The sequence below is a fragment of the Bos mutus genome, chromosome 10 (assembly GCF_027580195.1).
Source record: "Bos mutus isolate GX-2022 chromosome 10, NWIPB_WYAK_1.1, whole genome shotgun sequence".
Classification (NCBI taxonomy): domain Eukaryota; kingdom Metazoa; phylum Chordata; class Mammalia; order Artiodactyla; family Bovidae; genus Bos; species Bos mutus.
This window is the reverse complement of record NC_091626.1, coordinates 70,064,236-70,079,146: the sequence shown is the minus strand read 5'-3', so window position 1 is coordinate 70,079,146 and position 14,911 is coordinate 70,064,236. Positions and strand designations below refer to the sequence as shown.

General features: G+C 35.4%; 1 protein-coding gene across 8 annotated transcripts in view; it reads right to left on the bottom strand.

The window, feature by feature from the left end:
* Window positions 1-14,911, bottom strand: part of TTBK2 (tau tubulin kinase 2) — a 132,134-nt gene that overhangs the window by 42,063 nt on the left and 75,160 nt on the right. For 7 of the 8 annotated variants that reach the window (XM_070378141.1, XM_070378140.1, XM_070378142.1 and 4 more), the window contains 5 exons: window positions 10,132-10,272; window positions 8,326-8,430; window positions 4,819-4,884; window positions 1,182-1,274; window positions 510-635 (listed from right to left, as the gene is read on the bottom strand). In XM_070378141.1, coding sequence (XP_070234242.1) covers window positions 510-635; window positions 1,182-1,274; window positions 4,819-4,884; window positions 8,326-8,430; window positions 10,132-10,272 — 531 coding nt within the window. The remainder of the gene's footprint in view (window positions 1-509; window positions 636-1,181; window positions 1,275-4,818; window positions 4,885-8,325; window positions 8,431-10,131; window positions 10,273-14,911) is intronic. The other variant, XM_070378145.1, reaches the window with a different exon arrangement.

Sequence of the window (14,911 nt, the reverse complement as noted above, 5' to 3'; positions counted from 1 at the left end):
CTCACTAACTGATGCTCTTAGGAAACGTTTCACTGACCACAGACAAAATGGAGCCAGTAATCTTTACTGACTACTCTCCCATAGCATGTTAACACATGATATGTAACCCTCAAGCCCTCAACAGATATATTCCTGATCTGGACATTTCCTTCTGGTCAACAAATTAGATATAGGATTTACATAATCTGAACTATCAGCAATTCAAAACTACCAAAAGAATCACAGCAGGAGCAGTTAGAATGCTACATGATAAACAAATCTAAAACTCTTAATGACATATGTTCATCCAGAAGGGAGAAAACACACACATGTGCAGACATGGATAATGTCATCATCAGTTAATTTAACCACATTTCTCATGATGTATTAAAACAGTACTATTTTTTAAAAAGTATTATTCTAGGAACCACCTAACTCATTTACAACACCCTCAATGGTACAATGCTTGGTAAGAATAAATACTAAAAGAGAAAAAAGAATTAATCCACAGAACTCACAAAGATGATTACCTGGTAGTCTGGTTTTGTAAAATAATCCAAAGAGGAAATGTGCTCCAGAAAGATGCTGAATTCTGGAGGGAGATGTTTCAACATAAGCCTGTGGTCATACCTCTCCTTAATAGAGCCCACTTGTTCCTGGGAAATAAAGAGAAAAGGAACCAAAGTCAATTTCTCTTGGAAGCTACACATTAAGAGCCTCTCAGTAACAGTCTCAAGGGTATATAAAATTGAACAATATAATGTGACAATTAAAAACTAAAAGCCTACTGACATTTCTTTTCTTGGCAACCATCAGTGTTTTCTCTGTTTTGTAGATATTCATTTGTGTCATATTTTAGATTCCACACTATAAGTGATATCATATGGTTATGTGTCTTTTTCTGACTTACTTCACTTAAAAGACCTAATTGACTTTAAAAAAGAAAAAAGAGAACTAGTGAAAATAAAGCTAAGAGAGCTCAAAATTTAATCAGAAATGACAGTTGTACTTAAATTAGCATTTTCATAGAAAAAATTATAATATCAGCTCATAGAAAGAAAAATATACATATTAGGATATAGTGAAAGGGTTGGAAAATGTTAATTCTTATACATAAGTATACTTTCAACAAAAAATGCCTACCCAGGAGAAATTTGTACTCCTTCCACTACCAAAACTGATGCTTCCATTTTCAAAATTACCTTGTCCTTTATTTTTCTCCAAGGGAGCTGACCAACCACAAATTCCACCAACATATAGAACAAGGACCAAAGGTCATCATGTCTTCCCATTTCCTTCATAAGCAAAAGAGAATTCAGTCACGTTACATTACTGCTCCTGTGAGTTCATTACATTGTCTAAGGCCTAACCATTGTGTTTTCATTTTTCCATAAAACTATCTGGCAGGTATATTTACATATCTGTAAAGCTATAAAACAATCTACATGGTAGAACAGATTTACTGAAAAATTTTCGATATAAAGAACACCCAAAAACCCAGAAATACTGGAAATAATGTGTTTAAGAACCCATTAATTAATAAATGAGTTAATTAATTAGTAAAGGAAGGTGGTTGCCAAGGAATTCAGAGAAGGGGGGGAAGGGGAGTCAGTGCTAAGTGGGTACAGAATTTCAATGTTGCAAAATGAAAAAGTTGTAGAAATCTGGTGCAAAATAGTGTGGATATACTTAACACTACTTAATTGTATATATCAAAATGGTTAAGGCGGCAAATTGAATGTTATGTGTTCTTTACTACAATATAAAAAAAAGATGAAGCAGCAGCAAAGAAAATCTTCAGAACCAAAAGGAAAAGAAAGCTGGAAACATGAAAAGCAACCTAAGACTGAAGCTTTGGTTTTGGCTGTTTGGAGGCATCTGTCATAGGTTTATCAACCAGGGTTTTATCAGTCATGAAGGGGACAGGTGTAAAAACATTAAGCCTACACAAGACAGGAGTTGCAACTGAGACACTGCCCCACCTCTCCCCACACCATGTACCTAGGACCCTCAAGGGGCTATCTTTAATGCAGTATTTGGTATGTATGTTATTACTACAATAATTTTATTCTTGGTAAAATTTGACCACTATCAAAGAGATAGTGTTTTTTTAAAACAAAAACAACAACAAAAAACAACATCCTGAGAATCTGTTACCCTCACTCAGATTTGGGGTTTAAATTTATATTGTCTATGTGGTCCAGGAAACCAAGTCCAGAAATGGTGTTTTCTGGGTGATCCTATTCTGCAGTAATGACATATCAGATGAAAATCCTCTCAAGGTAAAAAAGCACCCTTAAATTTAGGTCTCTTTGAAATCTTATAGATAAAACCCCACCAGATCATTATTTGAAATAGCCCAGGTTCCTCTGTCCACAGGATTCTCCAGCAAGAATACTGGAGTGGGTTGCATTTTCTTCTCCAGGGGATCTTCCTGACTCAGGGATCGAACCCACGTCTCCTACATTGGTAGGCAAATTCTTTACCACTGAGCCACCAGGGAAGCCCTTAGGAAGCATTACAAATCTCAAAGAGAATGAATATAAAGAAATCCACACCAAGGCAGATTTGAACATTTCTACAGGACACCAAAGACAAAGAGAAGATACCAAAAGTAGTCAAGAAAAAAAAAAGACGATTAAATGCAAATTTCCCTGGTGGCTCAGATGGTAAAAGCATCTACTTACAATGTGGAAGACCGGGGTTCTATCCCCGGGTGGGGAAGATCTCCTGGATAAGGAAATGGCAACCCACTCCAGTACTCTTGCCTGGAAAATTCCATGGATGGAGGAGCCTCATAGGCTACAGTCCATGGGGTCCCAAAGAGTTGGACACAACTGAGTGATTTCACTTTCACTTTTCACTTTCAACAAGAATTAAATGGACAAAGATCTCAGTAAGAACCACAGAACCAGAAGTAAAATAATTTCTTCAAAGTATTGTGATAAATGGGCTTCCCAGGTGGTGCAGTGGTAAAGAATCCTCCTGCCAAAGCAGGAGACATGGGTTTGATCCCTGTGTCAGGAAGATCCCCTGGAGTAAGAAATGACAACCCACTTCAGTAATCTAGCCTAGAAAGTTTCATGTACAGAGGAGCCTAGTGGGCTACAATCCATGGGGTTGGAAAGAGTCGGCCATGATTGAGTGACGGAGCACATACACATTGCAATAAAACAAATATTAACAAAGGATTAAAATGCAGGAAAACAATGAGATGAAGTAAACAGTATTCAAGTATTTTGAAAAGTCCTTGTATTGTTTGGAAATTATTCATGTTAAGTTTCAAATTCTCTAAATAAACCTGCTTTCATTTAAAAGAAAACAAAAAACAAACAAAAATGGTTAAGATTTAGGTACCCTCAAAATAGAAATGCAGTGCATTAAGTTTAGAAATGATCAAATCAAGGTCACAGAGCACGGAAGAAAGAAGTATATTAGAGTTACCTGGGAATTATTTTTAAACTAGACAACAATCTCTCAAGGTTCTACTAGTCGTATTCCTCTGTCACCATATACACTGACAATCAGTATTGTGAAGCTATGCTACCATATAAAGCATACTACTCCTCAGATGTGTTGGGACCAGAAAAGAAGGGTAAGAACCAGTGCAGTATGTGATCAAATTTCCCTATCAACATTAATAAGCAGGTTAACAGAACAGCTGATAGATCACTCTACGCTGGAAAGGCTTTTAGAAGAAATCTCTACTCTTTAAATTAAAAAAAAAAACACACATAATCTATTTCTAGTAGTTATTTTGGAAATGCTTATATTATGATCCCTGAACATGTTTATGCTTATCTCAAAATGAATTTCATATTTCAAAGATTCCAATGTGAACATATAACAGAATTAATTAGAAAGCATAGTACTTCTAAAATTTTGCAAGAATCTATCTGGAGAATGAATACTTTCTTTTCAAGATAGAATAATTAACTAAATACCAAAAAATAAAACACACTGAATCAAATCAAATGAGTTACAAATGCTTAGCAGAGTATTTCACACAGATAAAAAAATACTTTAACTATTTTCAATTTATAATTACATCCTGAGAAACCAAGGTAACTGAAGCATTGCATATAAAACCACAGGATTCTAGTCCTATTACATTTAGCATCAGTCAAGTTTTAATTAAAGCAGTTTTGGCTGCACAAGAATAAGGCAACAAAAATCAAGAGATTTCTCTTTATCAAGGAATCATATGTTAAATTTCCCAACTCTGTCCAAACAAGTTCAAGGATTGAGAATCCATAAAGTACTCACCTTTCCTACTCATAACTAAAGTTCAGGGTGAGGAAAAAAAAATATTAGAGCAAAATAAAAGGATAAAAGTAAGAAAAAAAGAGAGGTTTTTAAAATTTAACCCAAAAAGAGATGAACAACTCACTCAAGATGAAAGAAAAATTTAAGTTTCTATATTTTAGATATTCATAAAAACAAATGTTTGATGGAGAGTATATAACAGATTAGATGTATATTACAGATAAAATGATGACCTACATTTCATTATGTATTGATAATATGAATTCCCAAATAACTTCTTGAAATAGAACACAGATGTCTTATTTATGCAAAATTCTTTAATAAATGTATTAATACTTACTTATATCTAATTAAGGACACAAGATTCCCCATAGATGTATATATAATTAGCTATTATATTTTCTGCCAGATTCAATTTTATTTTCTCTGCAGCTGCACACATCTATTATATATCCACTATACACCTTACCATGCCTTAGTATTACTAACACCTCTGTACTCTAATGTAAAGAAGTCAGTCTGATTCAAGCATCAGCATGCGCATACAGCTATGACTCTAGTTCAGACACCTACCCTGTTCCGATGAGCATTGATTGATGCATAACGAACTGTCCCTCGAAAGCCTGCCACAGCTCGAGGCTACAAAACCAAGCAAAGAATAATAAATGAGCTTTAAATAGCATAAGATCCAGCACAGTTGAGCTCATGAAGTAGAAGGGAGAAACATGTATTATAGTCAAGAAAACATGACTTAAATTTCTAACTTTTTTTAATAAGTGAAATTATAAAAATTAGAGGAGAATATCTCTAAATCATACATTTAAAATATAATAGCTATTAATGAGTCATATTTTAATTATCAATGAATCTCATTTTTTCTACCTACATTTTAAAATAAAGTAGGATTTATGATAAATAAACTCTATCCATGAGAAAAAATAAATGCTTTCATGTACCCAGAATCATTCCAAGCATCATAGTATATACATTAATATTCAGACTCTGGTTATAAATAAGTACATTAAAAACATGAAGTCTAAGTAAACTAAGATACCAACCTCTTTGTCTTGGGTATATCACTCAAACTCAATTCAGAGATGGTGGCAACTTGAACCTCTCCCTGTACGTGTAATTCACATATTCATCAACTCAAGTTATAGTGCACTTATTATGTGCCAGGTACTGGGAATAAACTCTACATAATATGTGAATCCAAGTCCCAGAGAGCTCAACTTGGAATAAAGTCCAAATTCTACTTCTTTGGCCTACAACACGTTCCAAGATTCTGGCACTTGCCTCATGCCAAAATGGATTTACTTGAGGTTTCCCCTTCAATAAAGTTTGTTTCTAGCACAAGACTTTGTACTTGTCATTCTCTCTAGCTGGAATACCATCTCTCTACATGCCTCCAATGGCTGGCTCTTCTATCCCAAATTCAGCCCTCTGCTTGAATGTCACCTCCTCAGAGAAATATTCTTTAATCATCGTAATTTAAAATAATATCTGCCCTTGCAATGCCACTCTGTTCTTTTACTCTGCTTTTTTTTTTTTCACAAAACATCTTTTGCTACCTAAAATTAATTTTATTCATATTTTTACTTATTTGGTTTTTCCCTGCTTCTTTCAATGGAATATAAACCCTGTGATGGCAAAGTCTTTTTTGTGCCCACTTTACAGACACAGAAACAAGTTCCAAAAAGTAAACTTGTTTGAGGACACAGAATTAGTAGGTGATAAACCAAGGTCTTCTGACTTGAAAGCATATAGTCTATTTCATGCTAAATCACTTCAGTCATGTCCGACTCTGTGCAACTCCATGGACTGTAGCCCACCAGGCTCCTCTGCCCATGGGATTCTCCAGGCAAGAATGCTAGAGTGGGCTGCCATTTCCTTCTCCATGTTTCTACTTTACTGCTTCACAAAGATCAAGTCAGTGCTTTTAAGATTCATGGATGGTGCTGTAGCTCAACAGGAAAACTGACATACTTTAAAATGATCATGGCCAATAATTTTCATTAGTAGAATTTTTTGCTCTCTTTTTCAGTAATTTCAAATTATCCTCAATTAACATGTACTAATGTGGTAGTCTGAAGAGATTACAAATGAATGTTATTTTAAAAATCTTCAGTTACCAGAGTCATTTCAGTCATGTGCTATACACAGATAAACATTCTATGTGTTCTTCCTCCATTTGTTCATTTCCGCAACCTGTGTTTAATCTATTCATATTAATTATCTACTTATTTCTTATTTCATCAAATTATCTTTTCTCCTTCAGTTATTCCTTTTTAGTTTCAAGATTTAACTATTTTTAAAATGTTTTTTGTATTTAGTGACAAGTCTCAGGAATCAAACATTTCTGCAATCTATTTAAGCTCCCTTTTTTTCCTTAGCTGCCATTCACTGACAATCACAGTCAACAGATCTCAATATTTTCCTAAGACATCATGACTAACAGGAATATCTAATATTCTCAATTTGGCTGATGTAACTCTGAGGTTGAAGATTTCTCCTTCTAGAAGAAAACCATTTAAAAGTCCTTTGTTCTGGCTCTGACCTTACTTTTGCCATGGAAAGGTTGAGACAGAGGTAAAGAGAGATCAGCTGTCTAGGGAGATTTTGATGTGATCCCTCCAAGAAATAATACCAGGTCAAAGAAATTCAGCCACCTTAAATAATGCAGAAAAAACAATTCAACCTAACTGGGGAAAGCAGCTATAAATGCAGGTAACTGTAATTGAAAGTAGATTATAATAAACACCATTAGCAAAGTACAATGGGCTATGAAAGTCTAGGAGTGGTAAGAATTAGTTCTACTTGGTGAGAAGAAAGGAGAAGTCCTATGGAGGAAGGATGTCTTAAGAATAAGGAAACACATAACTGAGCCTTGAAAAAGGTGATCTCCAGAAACTTCCTCAATTGATGGTAATTTGGCAATAGCTATTTCAGACGGTAAAGATCTGCCTGCAACGCAGGAGACCTGGATTCAAGCCCGGGTCAGGAAGATCCCCTGGAGAAGGAAATGGCAACCCACTCCAGTATTCTTGCCTGGAGAATTCCATGGATGAAGGAGCCTGACAGGCTACCGTCCATGAGATCACAAAGAGTGGGACATGACTGAGTGACTTTCACTATTAACCATTAAAGTTGCAAATGCATACGTTCTCTTTGACCCAGCAATTACACTTCTGGAGATTTGTCTTACAGATATACACTTTGCAGCTGCTCTATATTCTGACATGGAAAGATCTCCTAGATACACTGTAAAGTAAAAAAAAAAAAAAAGGGAAGTGTACATCATGCTACCTTTTGAAGCAAAAAGGAAAAAATAAGAGTACACATTTGTATTTATTGTACACAAGAAAGAATATGTTAAGGAACTAAATGTTAAGAACAGAGGAGCCTGGCAGGCTATGGTACATAGGGTCGCAAAGAGTCAGACACAACTGAAGCAACTAAGCAGAAGCAGCATGCAAGCATTATCTAAAATGCCCAGTTCCCAGCAACAACAAAAAATTACAAGACATGCAAAGAAACAGGAAAATGTGACCCATATATGTAAAAAAAAAAAAGTAGGCAACAAAAACTGCTTATGAGAATGACTAGATGCTGGATATAAAAAAGATTTCAAAGTAGGTATTATAAATATGTTATAGAACTAAAGGAAAGCTTGATTAATTAAAGAAAGGAAAGTATAACAGCAATGCCATATCAAACAGGGAATATCACTAAAGATAAATTTTAAAACAGAACTAAATGTAAATTCTGCGTATGACAAATACAGTAACTGAAACAGAAGTAGTATATGATGTAGAAAGAAGCTCAGACTGCAAAAAAGACGCTTGATCCTCAAGGGGTAATGTGTGTTCTTACAAGATACACTCTAACTCTGTACATGTTTTTAAAAGCTGTAACACTCAATAATAAAATTAATGAATACCATCTGTAACGTAATCATAAACTCTCTATGATACTTCTTGGATGATACCCATTCTGATACACAATCGGCATTTCTTTAAAAAGAGTGATACTATAATAAGTTAATCCTCAAATATTTCATAATAGTATGAAAAATCTTACTGGTCTGACGTCACCACAGGAATTGGTAAACTGTCGAGCCAAGCCAAAATCAAGCATATAACATTTCCGACACGTACTAGGAAAGCGACCCATGGCAAAGTTTGACTAGAAAATAAAGGACGAAAACATACCTATTGTTATTACACGTAGTCCTTATATCTTATCCTTCCTGTATTTTAATTCTTCTATTTAAACTCTATATAATACACATCCCACTTCTACTGCTCTAGTCAATGTTTATTGGATATTAACACATAATTTTGCTGCAGGTTCTATTAATGCCTAAGATCAGGTGAACTTGAGCAAAAAAAATTTATGTGACTATTATAAAGTTACATAAAATACAACACTGATTTAATTGGAGTCAGTACTCCAATAAGTTTCTTAAAATTCTAGTCTAAGTCACTACTTAAACAAACACCCAGCCCTTACTTTTTAAAATGGGAAGAACTAGGAGGGAACGAAATAGAATATATAGTCCAGAAATTGAAATGAGTTTCCTATAAGCATCATGAAGCTGAATTTCACTAAGTGCAAAAATAAAAATACAATTCAAGGAAACATAACAGACTTAAGGACAATGTATTTTCCATTCTTCCCTTAACAAAGATAAATGTAACATTAAATGACCACAAGCTTGCAAAACTGGGTATATTAAGTAAAGGAATTTATAAAAGCAAAAGTCTAATTGTTATAGAATTGTTAGTTTTTATTTTAAAATACTGTTCTAGTTAGGGAGCTTTCTAATCAAACTGGAAACTCTTCAATTACCATGGTTCTCAAATAATGACATTTAACTTGACATGGAAATAAAAGCAGGAAAAATCTATATTACATTAAGTCTGACTCAACTATGTTAATTTTAGCTGTCATTTTCATGTAAACTGTTTAATTTTTGAAATCATGTAGCAACAGATGGGTAAAATTTTCAACTGCAACAAGCAACACAATAAATTTATAGTAAATACAGCATATCAGAAATGGGTCATTTGCCCTGTTAGTAATACAAAAACCAAGAAGGAGAAAATAAAAGCATATTTAACAGTTACAGAAATCGCAATTTCTAGGAAAACAGAATAGAAAAAAATACTATATTGGCACTGTAGCACTCAGGAGAAAAAGCAAGCTCTTTTATAATTGATGGTTTCTTTCAAGTATAATTTGTCACTTGAGAAATAGTTCAAAGAACACAACATCTAAAAGCAACATGCATCTGTATTTTTAACCAATATCAGAAAAAAGAAATCCAAAAATGACTATCAATTTAGGTGTAAGGCTAAGTATCAGTTTTAACACATAAATCAAACATTAGTTATTTTTAATTTGGCTGCTGAGCAACACTTTCATTGTTTGAGAAAAGCTCTTGATTATAAGTTATAGTATATAATTACAATTTTTTAAAAATTAAAAGGCAAGTTATAATACACTTCTAGTTTACATCTCTGCCACGGAAATTGAAATATTATCTTGTATTTAACATAGAAACCTACATTTGTAATTTACTGTGTCCCATCATAAGACTGGGCTTCCCAGGTGGTGCAGTGGTAAAGAGCCTGCCTGCCAGTGCAGGAGACACAAGAGATGTGTGTTTGATCCCTGGGTTGGGAAGATCCTCTGGAATAGGAAATGGCAACCTGTTCCAATATTCTTTCCTGGAAAATTCCATGGACAGAGGAGCCTGGTAGGCTACAATCCATAGAGTTGCAAAGAGTCTGACACCCTGAGTGACTGAGCACACACACACATCATAAGACCAAGAGTACCAAGCAAACTCATTCTGAGCTCGGGCAGGAAAAGGCCCCCTACCGGTTTGATGTCTCGGTGCAAGAATCCCACAGAATGGATGCTCTCAATAGACTCCAGAATCTGTCTACCCAAGCGAAGAGTAGTGCTAATGGTGAATGTGCCCCGGGACTGGCTCCGGCGTAGATCTGCCAGATTCCGGCCCTGTGGAAACCAAATAAACGCTTTCAAGTATGCTACTGAAAGCATGAGAGAAGAAGAGCAAAGAATCATTCGTTTACCATTAAAAGATGTTTTGACTGAAATAGCAAGGATTTTATCTGAATCATGATCCTCTCACTCAAGAGAAGAATTCTCTTAAGATAATGTATGAACATTTCAGACAAATTTAAGAATAACCAAAGTTTTTTTAAAGTTGTTTCCTTTTTTTAAACTTTTTTTTTAAATGAAGGACTCTTTAAAATCTATAGTATTTCACAATTTGCAAGTTTCACACACATGATTTCATATAATGCCATAAAAACACTTTTCAAAAATCTCCTATCCCTCTCCCCACTGTGAACCTGCTTCTTTTTTGTTCTACTCACTAGTTTGTTATAATTTTTAGATTTCACATAAAAGTTATATCTTATAGTATTTGTCTTTATCTTTTCTACGTCTATAACATATTATGTTCCTGAGTCGTCATGTTTCCCTTTGTCACTGATGTCATAACAAAATGTAGTCTTGATTACATAAAAAAGATACACATACACAGGGCAGTAATTCCTCATTATTGCCTAACATATATTCCTATACAAACTACTTAACTTTTCTATGTCACAGCTTCCTTATAAAATGGGGCCAATAATACTTACCTTATACTGTTTTATAAGGCTTAAACAAGATCCATGTAGTGTCTGGCACACAGTAGGTACTCAATAGGTGCTAATTACTATTATAAATAAAAAGGTATGAAACAATCACAGCAGTAGATAAAAGCAAAGAATTTATCTAGTCTGTGCCAGATGTATTACATTCATGACTGTATTTAGTCCTTAGCACCCTAAACAAAAGTTGCTACACCAATATTTCAGATGAGGATACTAAGGCTCAGAGAGTTTAAATAATGTTAACCTGTTAAGATAAAGTTGTTCTTCAAATCTAAGTCTGTTTAACTGGAAAGTGTTCTTTTTCCATTTTACAGTACTGATCTACCCAGAAGACTCCTTATTGAGTAGGTAACAAATTAGCATTCTGATTGAGAGCAGGCTATGATGCTGCAGTTCCACCTGTAGCATTTATATGAAGAATTTATATTCATAGTAATATGGAATGAATATTATTAAATAAAAAAGGAAACTCATTTCTCCCTAAATAATGCTATAAATTTAACATGATCCAATAACTATGCAAGAGGATTTTATTATTAAAAAATTTAAACATACTCAAAAGGAAAGAAAGTAATATAATGAACCCTCATATACCTATCCATCACTCAGAATTAATAATTATCAATTAATGGCCAATCTTTTTTCATCTGTTATCCACCCCTCCTCTCCCCATATGTAACATACAATGTCTCCCTTCCTACACACATATACTGGACAATTCTCATGTAAATTTTAACCTAAATTTCATCTACATATATTAGGCAAAGAAATGAAAATATATAATAAAATCAAAGAGATTATATGCCAGAAGTTCTATCACAAAAAATTTGAAACTGGAAATATCAATATGAGCCATGATATATTTTTTCTTGTAAAAAAATTTATATACCCTGAACCTATCCACTTGAAAAGAATTTAAAACAATGACCAACGCAATTGGAGGGACCCACAGCATCTAGATTCTGGTCTCTAAACACCATTTCTCATTAGGAGGAATCAGAAAGTAAACTAAAGTCGCTCAGTTGTGTCCGACTCTGTGCGACCCCATGGACTGTAGCCTGCCAGCTCCTCTGTCCACGACATTTTCCAGGCAATGATAGTGGAGTGGGTTGCCGTTTCCTCCTCCAGGGTCAGAAAGTAAGGATGCTGTCAAAGCTCCCTACTGGGAGCCAATTCATTTTTCTGAAAACTTGAAATTAAAAGAATCAAACATTAGTCCTGCCTTTCTGTGTGAAATGTACCTAAGGATAACCTAATAATTGATGGAATGCTTTTAAAAGAATTCCAGTAATAAAGAGGAATTGTAAAATTATAACTGTACATTTGCAACCCCACTGAAGTAAAGAATTTTGGCAGTGATTACTAACAGGTTGATAAAACCTAAGAGAAAAATCAGTTGCCTGCGATGTGGGAGACCTGGGTTCGATCCCTGGGTTGGAACGATCCCCTGGAGGAGGGCATGACAACCTACTCCAGCATGGCAACCCACTCCAGTATTCTTGCCTGGAGAATCCCTATGGACTGAGGAGCCTGGGGGGCGATAGTTCATGGGGTCACAAAGAGTTGGACATGACTGAGTGACTCAGCACACACAAGAGAAAAATTATGGGAACTTTAAAATGGATGGACCTCAGAACCTCACTGATTCAATCTTAGCACAACTAAAAGAGACAAGCAGACACTGTCTGCTGATATAATATAAATAGGAAGCACACAACCCATCTCTGAAGTATTCTAGCAAAATAAAACTGGAATCTGATCTAATCACAAATTTATAGAAAATATAGGGGACAGAAGAATATGTTAAGTATTACCACATGGAGACAATTAGCAAAATCCAGAGCATGGAAACTTCTGCATAACAAATAATTTTTTTAATCAATGACAATACAAACAACAATAACAAAAAAACTTAAGAAAAAAAAATGAGAGGGAACTTTTAAAAAGAGGCTTAAGAGGGACTTTCCTGGTAGTCCAGTGGCTAAGACTCCAAGCTCCCAATGCAGGGGGCACAGGTTCAATCCCTAGTATCCCTGGTTAGGGAACTAGATTCCACGTGCCACAACTAAGATCCTGCATAAAAACTCCTCATGCCACTGCTGCTGCTGCTAAGTCACTTCAGTCGTGTCCAAGTCTGTGCGACCCCAGAGATGGCAGCCCACCAGGCTCCCCGGTCCCTGGGATTCTCCAGGCAAGAACACTGGAGTGGGTTGCCATTTCCTTCTCCAATGCATGAAAGTGAAAAGTGAAAGTGAAGCTGCTCAGTCGTGTCCAACTCTTTGTGACCCCATGGACTGCAGCCCACCAGGCTCCTCCGTCCATGGGATTTTCCAGGCAAGAGAACTGGAGTGGGGTGCCACTGCCTTCTCCAACACAATGATGATCAAATCATCCACAACTAAGACCTGGCACAGCCAAATAAATAAATATTTAAAAAAAATAAAAATAGGGGCTTGCCTGGTGGTCTCGTGGTTAAGAATCCACCTGCAATTGCAGGGGACACAGGTTTGATCCCTGGTCTGGGAAAATTCCACATGCCGCAGAGCAACTAAGCCAGTGCGCCACAACTACTGAGCCCACATGCTGCAAGTACTGACGCTCACACTCCTAGAGCCCGTGCTCGGCAACAAGAGAAGCTACTGCCAGGAGAAGCCTGTGTGCAGCAAGGAGGAGTAACCCTGGCTGGCTGCGATTAGAAAAAGCCTGCCTGCAGTAGCAAAGACCCAGCACGGCCAAAAATAAATAAATTAATACATACATAAATCTTTTAAAATTTTTGTTAAAAAAAAAAAAGAGGCTTAAGATATGCATATCCACCAAATACAATGTGTGAACCTTGTCTGGAACCAGGTTCAAGTATAACAAATATAAAAATAAGTGAGAGACACAACCAAGAAAATGTGAAGACTGACTTGAAAAGATATTATTGTGTATTATGGTTACTAGTGGGAAAAAAAGAATCCTTGACTATATATTGATATATTTATGATAAAATATGACTTCAATTTGCTTTTAAATCATCTGAGGAAGGAGAAGAAAGGCAGAATACAACTCTAGTTTCATTTATATTTAATTTTTTCCACAATAATAAAAAGCTTAAAAATACATGGCAGCCCTGATGTTAGGCAATCTAGATCTATATCTGTTCTGGTTACAGGATTCAAAACATTTTTTGCCCTTTCCTAGGTGATATGCTTATCACAAAATACCATCCTTTGGCTATACTAAGGATGATCACATAAAGCCTCAGTGGTGACAGGATAGCAAATGAGACCTGACCACGGTCTTCCTAGTAGATATAAGAAAATAAACGTGTGTGACTGCTTGAACCCTATTAGATTTCAGACCCATTTTCATGGTAAATAGCTAGAATTTCTACAGGAGAAATGGGATTATTCCTTAAAAATTTAAAGGCAGATATTATATAACTGAATCACCAGGAGGCAAAAGACTAAAGTTAGCTTAAGAACAAGGAGGGTTTTTAGAAGAAATTAGAAATGTTGGTGAGAAACTGGGTCTGAGCATATAAATTTTATCAAAATATATGGGGACCCCCTGGCAGTCAACTTTAATATGTCAAACAAGAGAAAGAACCCTCAAACAGTTATACCAGCTTTAGTTTTATCTCAAATCAAGTCAAACATATAGAGGTTAATGGTGGGTTAATTTTTTTATGATGGGGAAAAACAAAACAAAACAGCATGCAAGTCAAAACAAAGCATTCTTAGATGAGTCCACAGGAGCTTGCCAAAGGTCAGAGAGCCATCATTGCCTCATACACACCATCCTCCTTAGTTTTCCATACTTGCAGCTTTCTCATTTCCAGAAGTGAGATTAAGGTGAGTGTAAATAAAATAAAAAAGACTATATGCTAGGACTGAAAGAGACTCTGCAGACTTAAAAAGCATCTCCACGTCGTCCAGTCAGTAGTAGCCTATACACAAAAATAAAGAGTTTTCTCTTATTGTGCC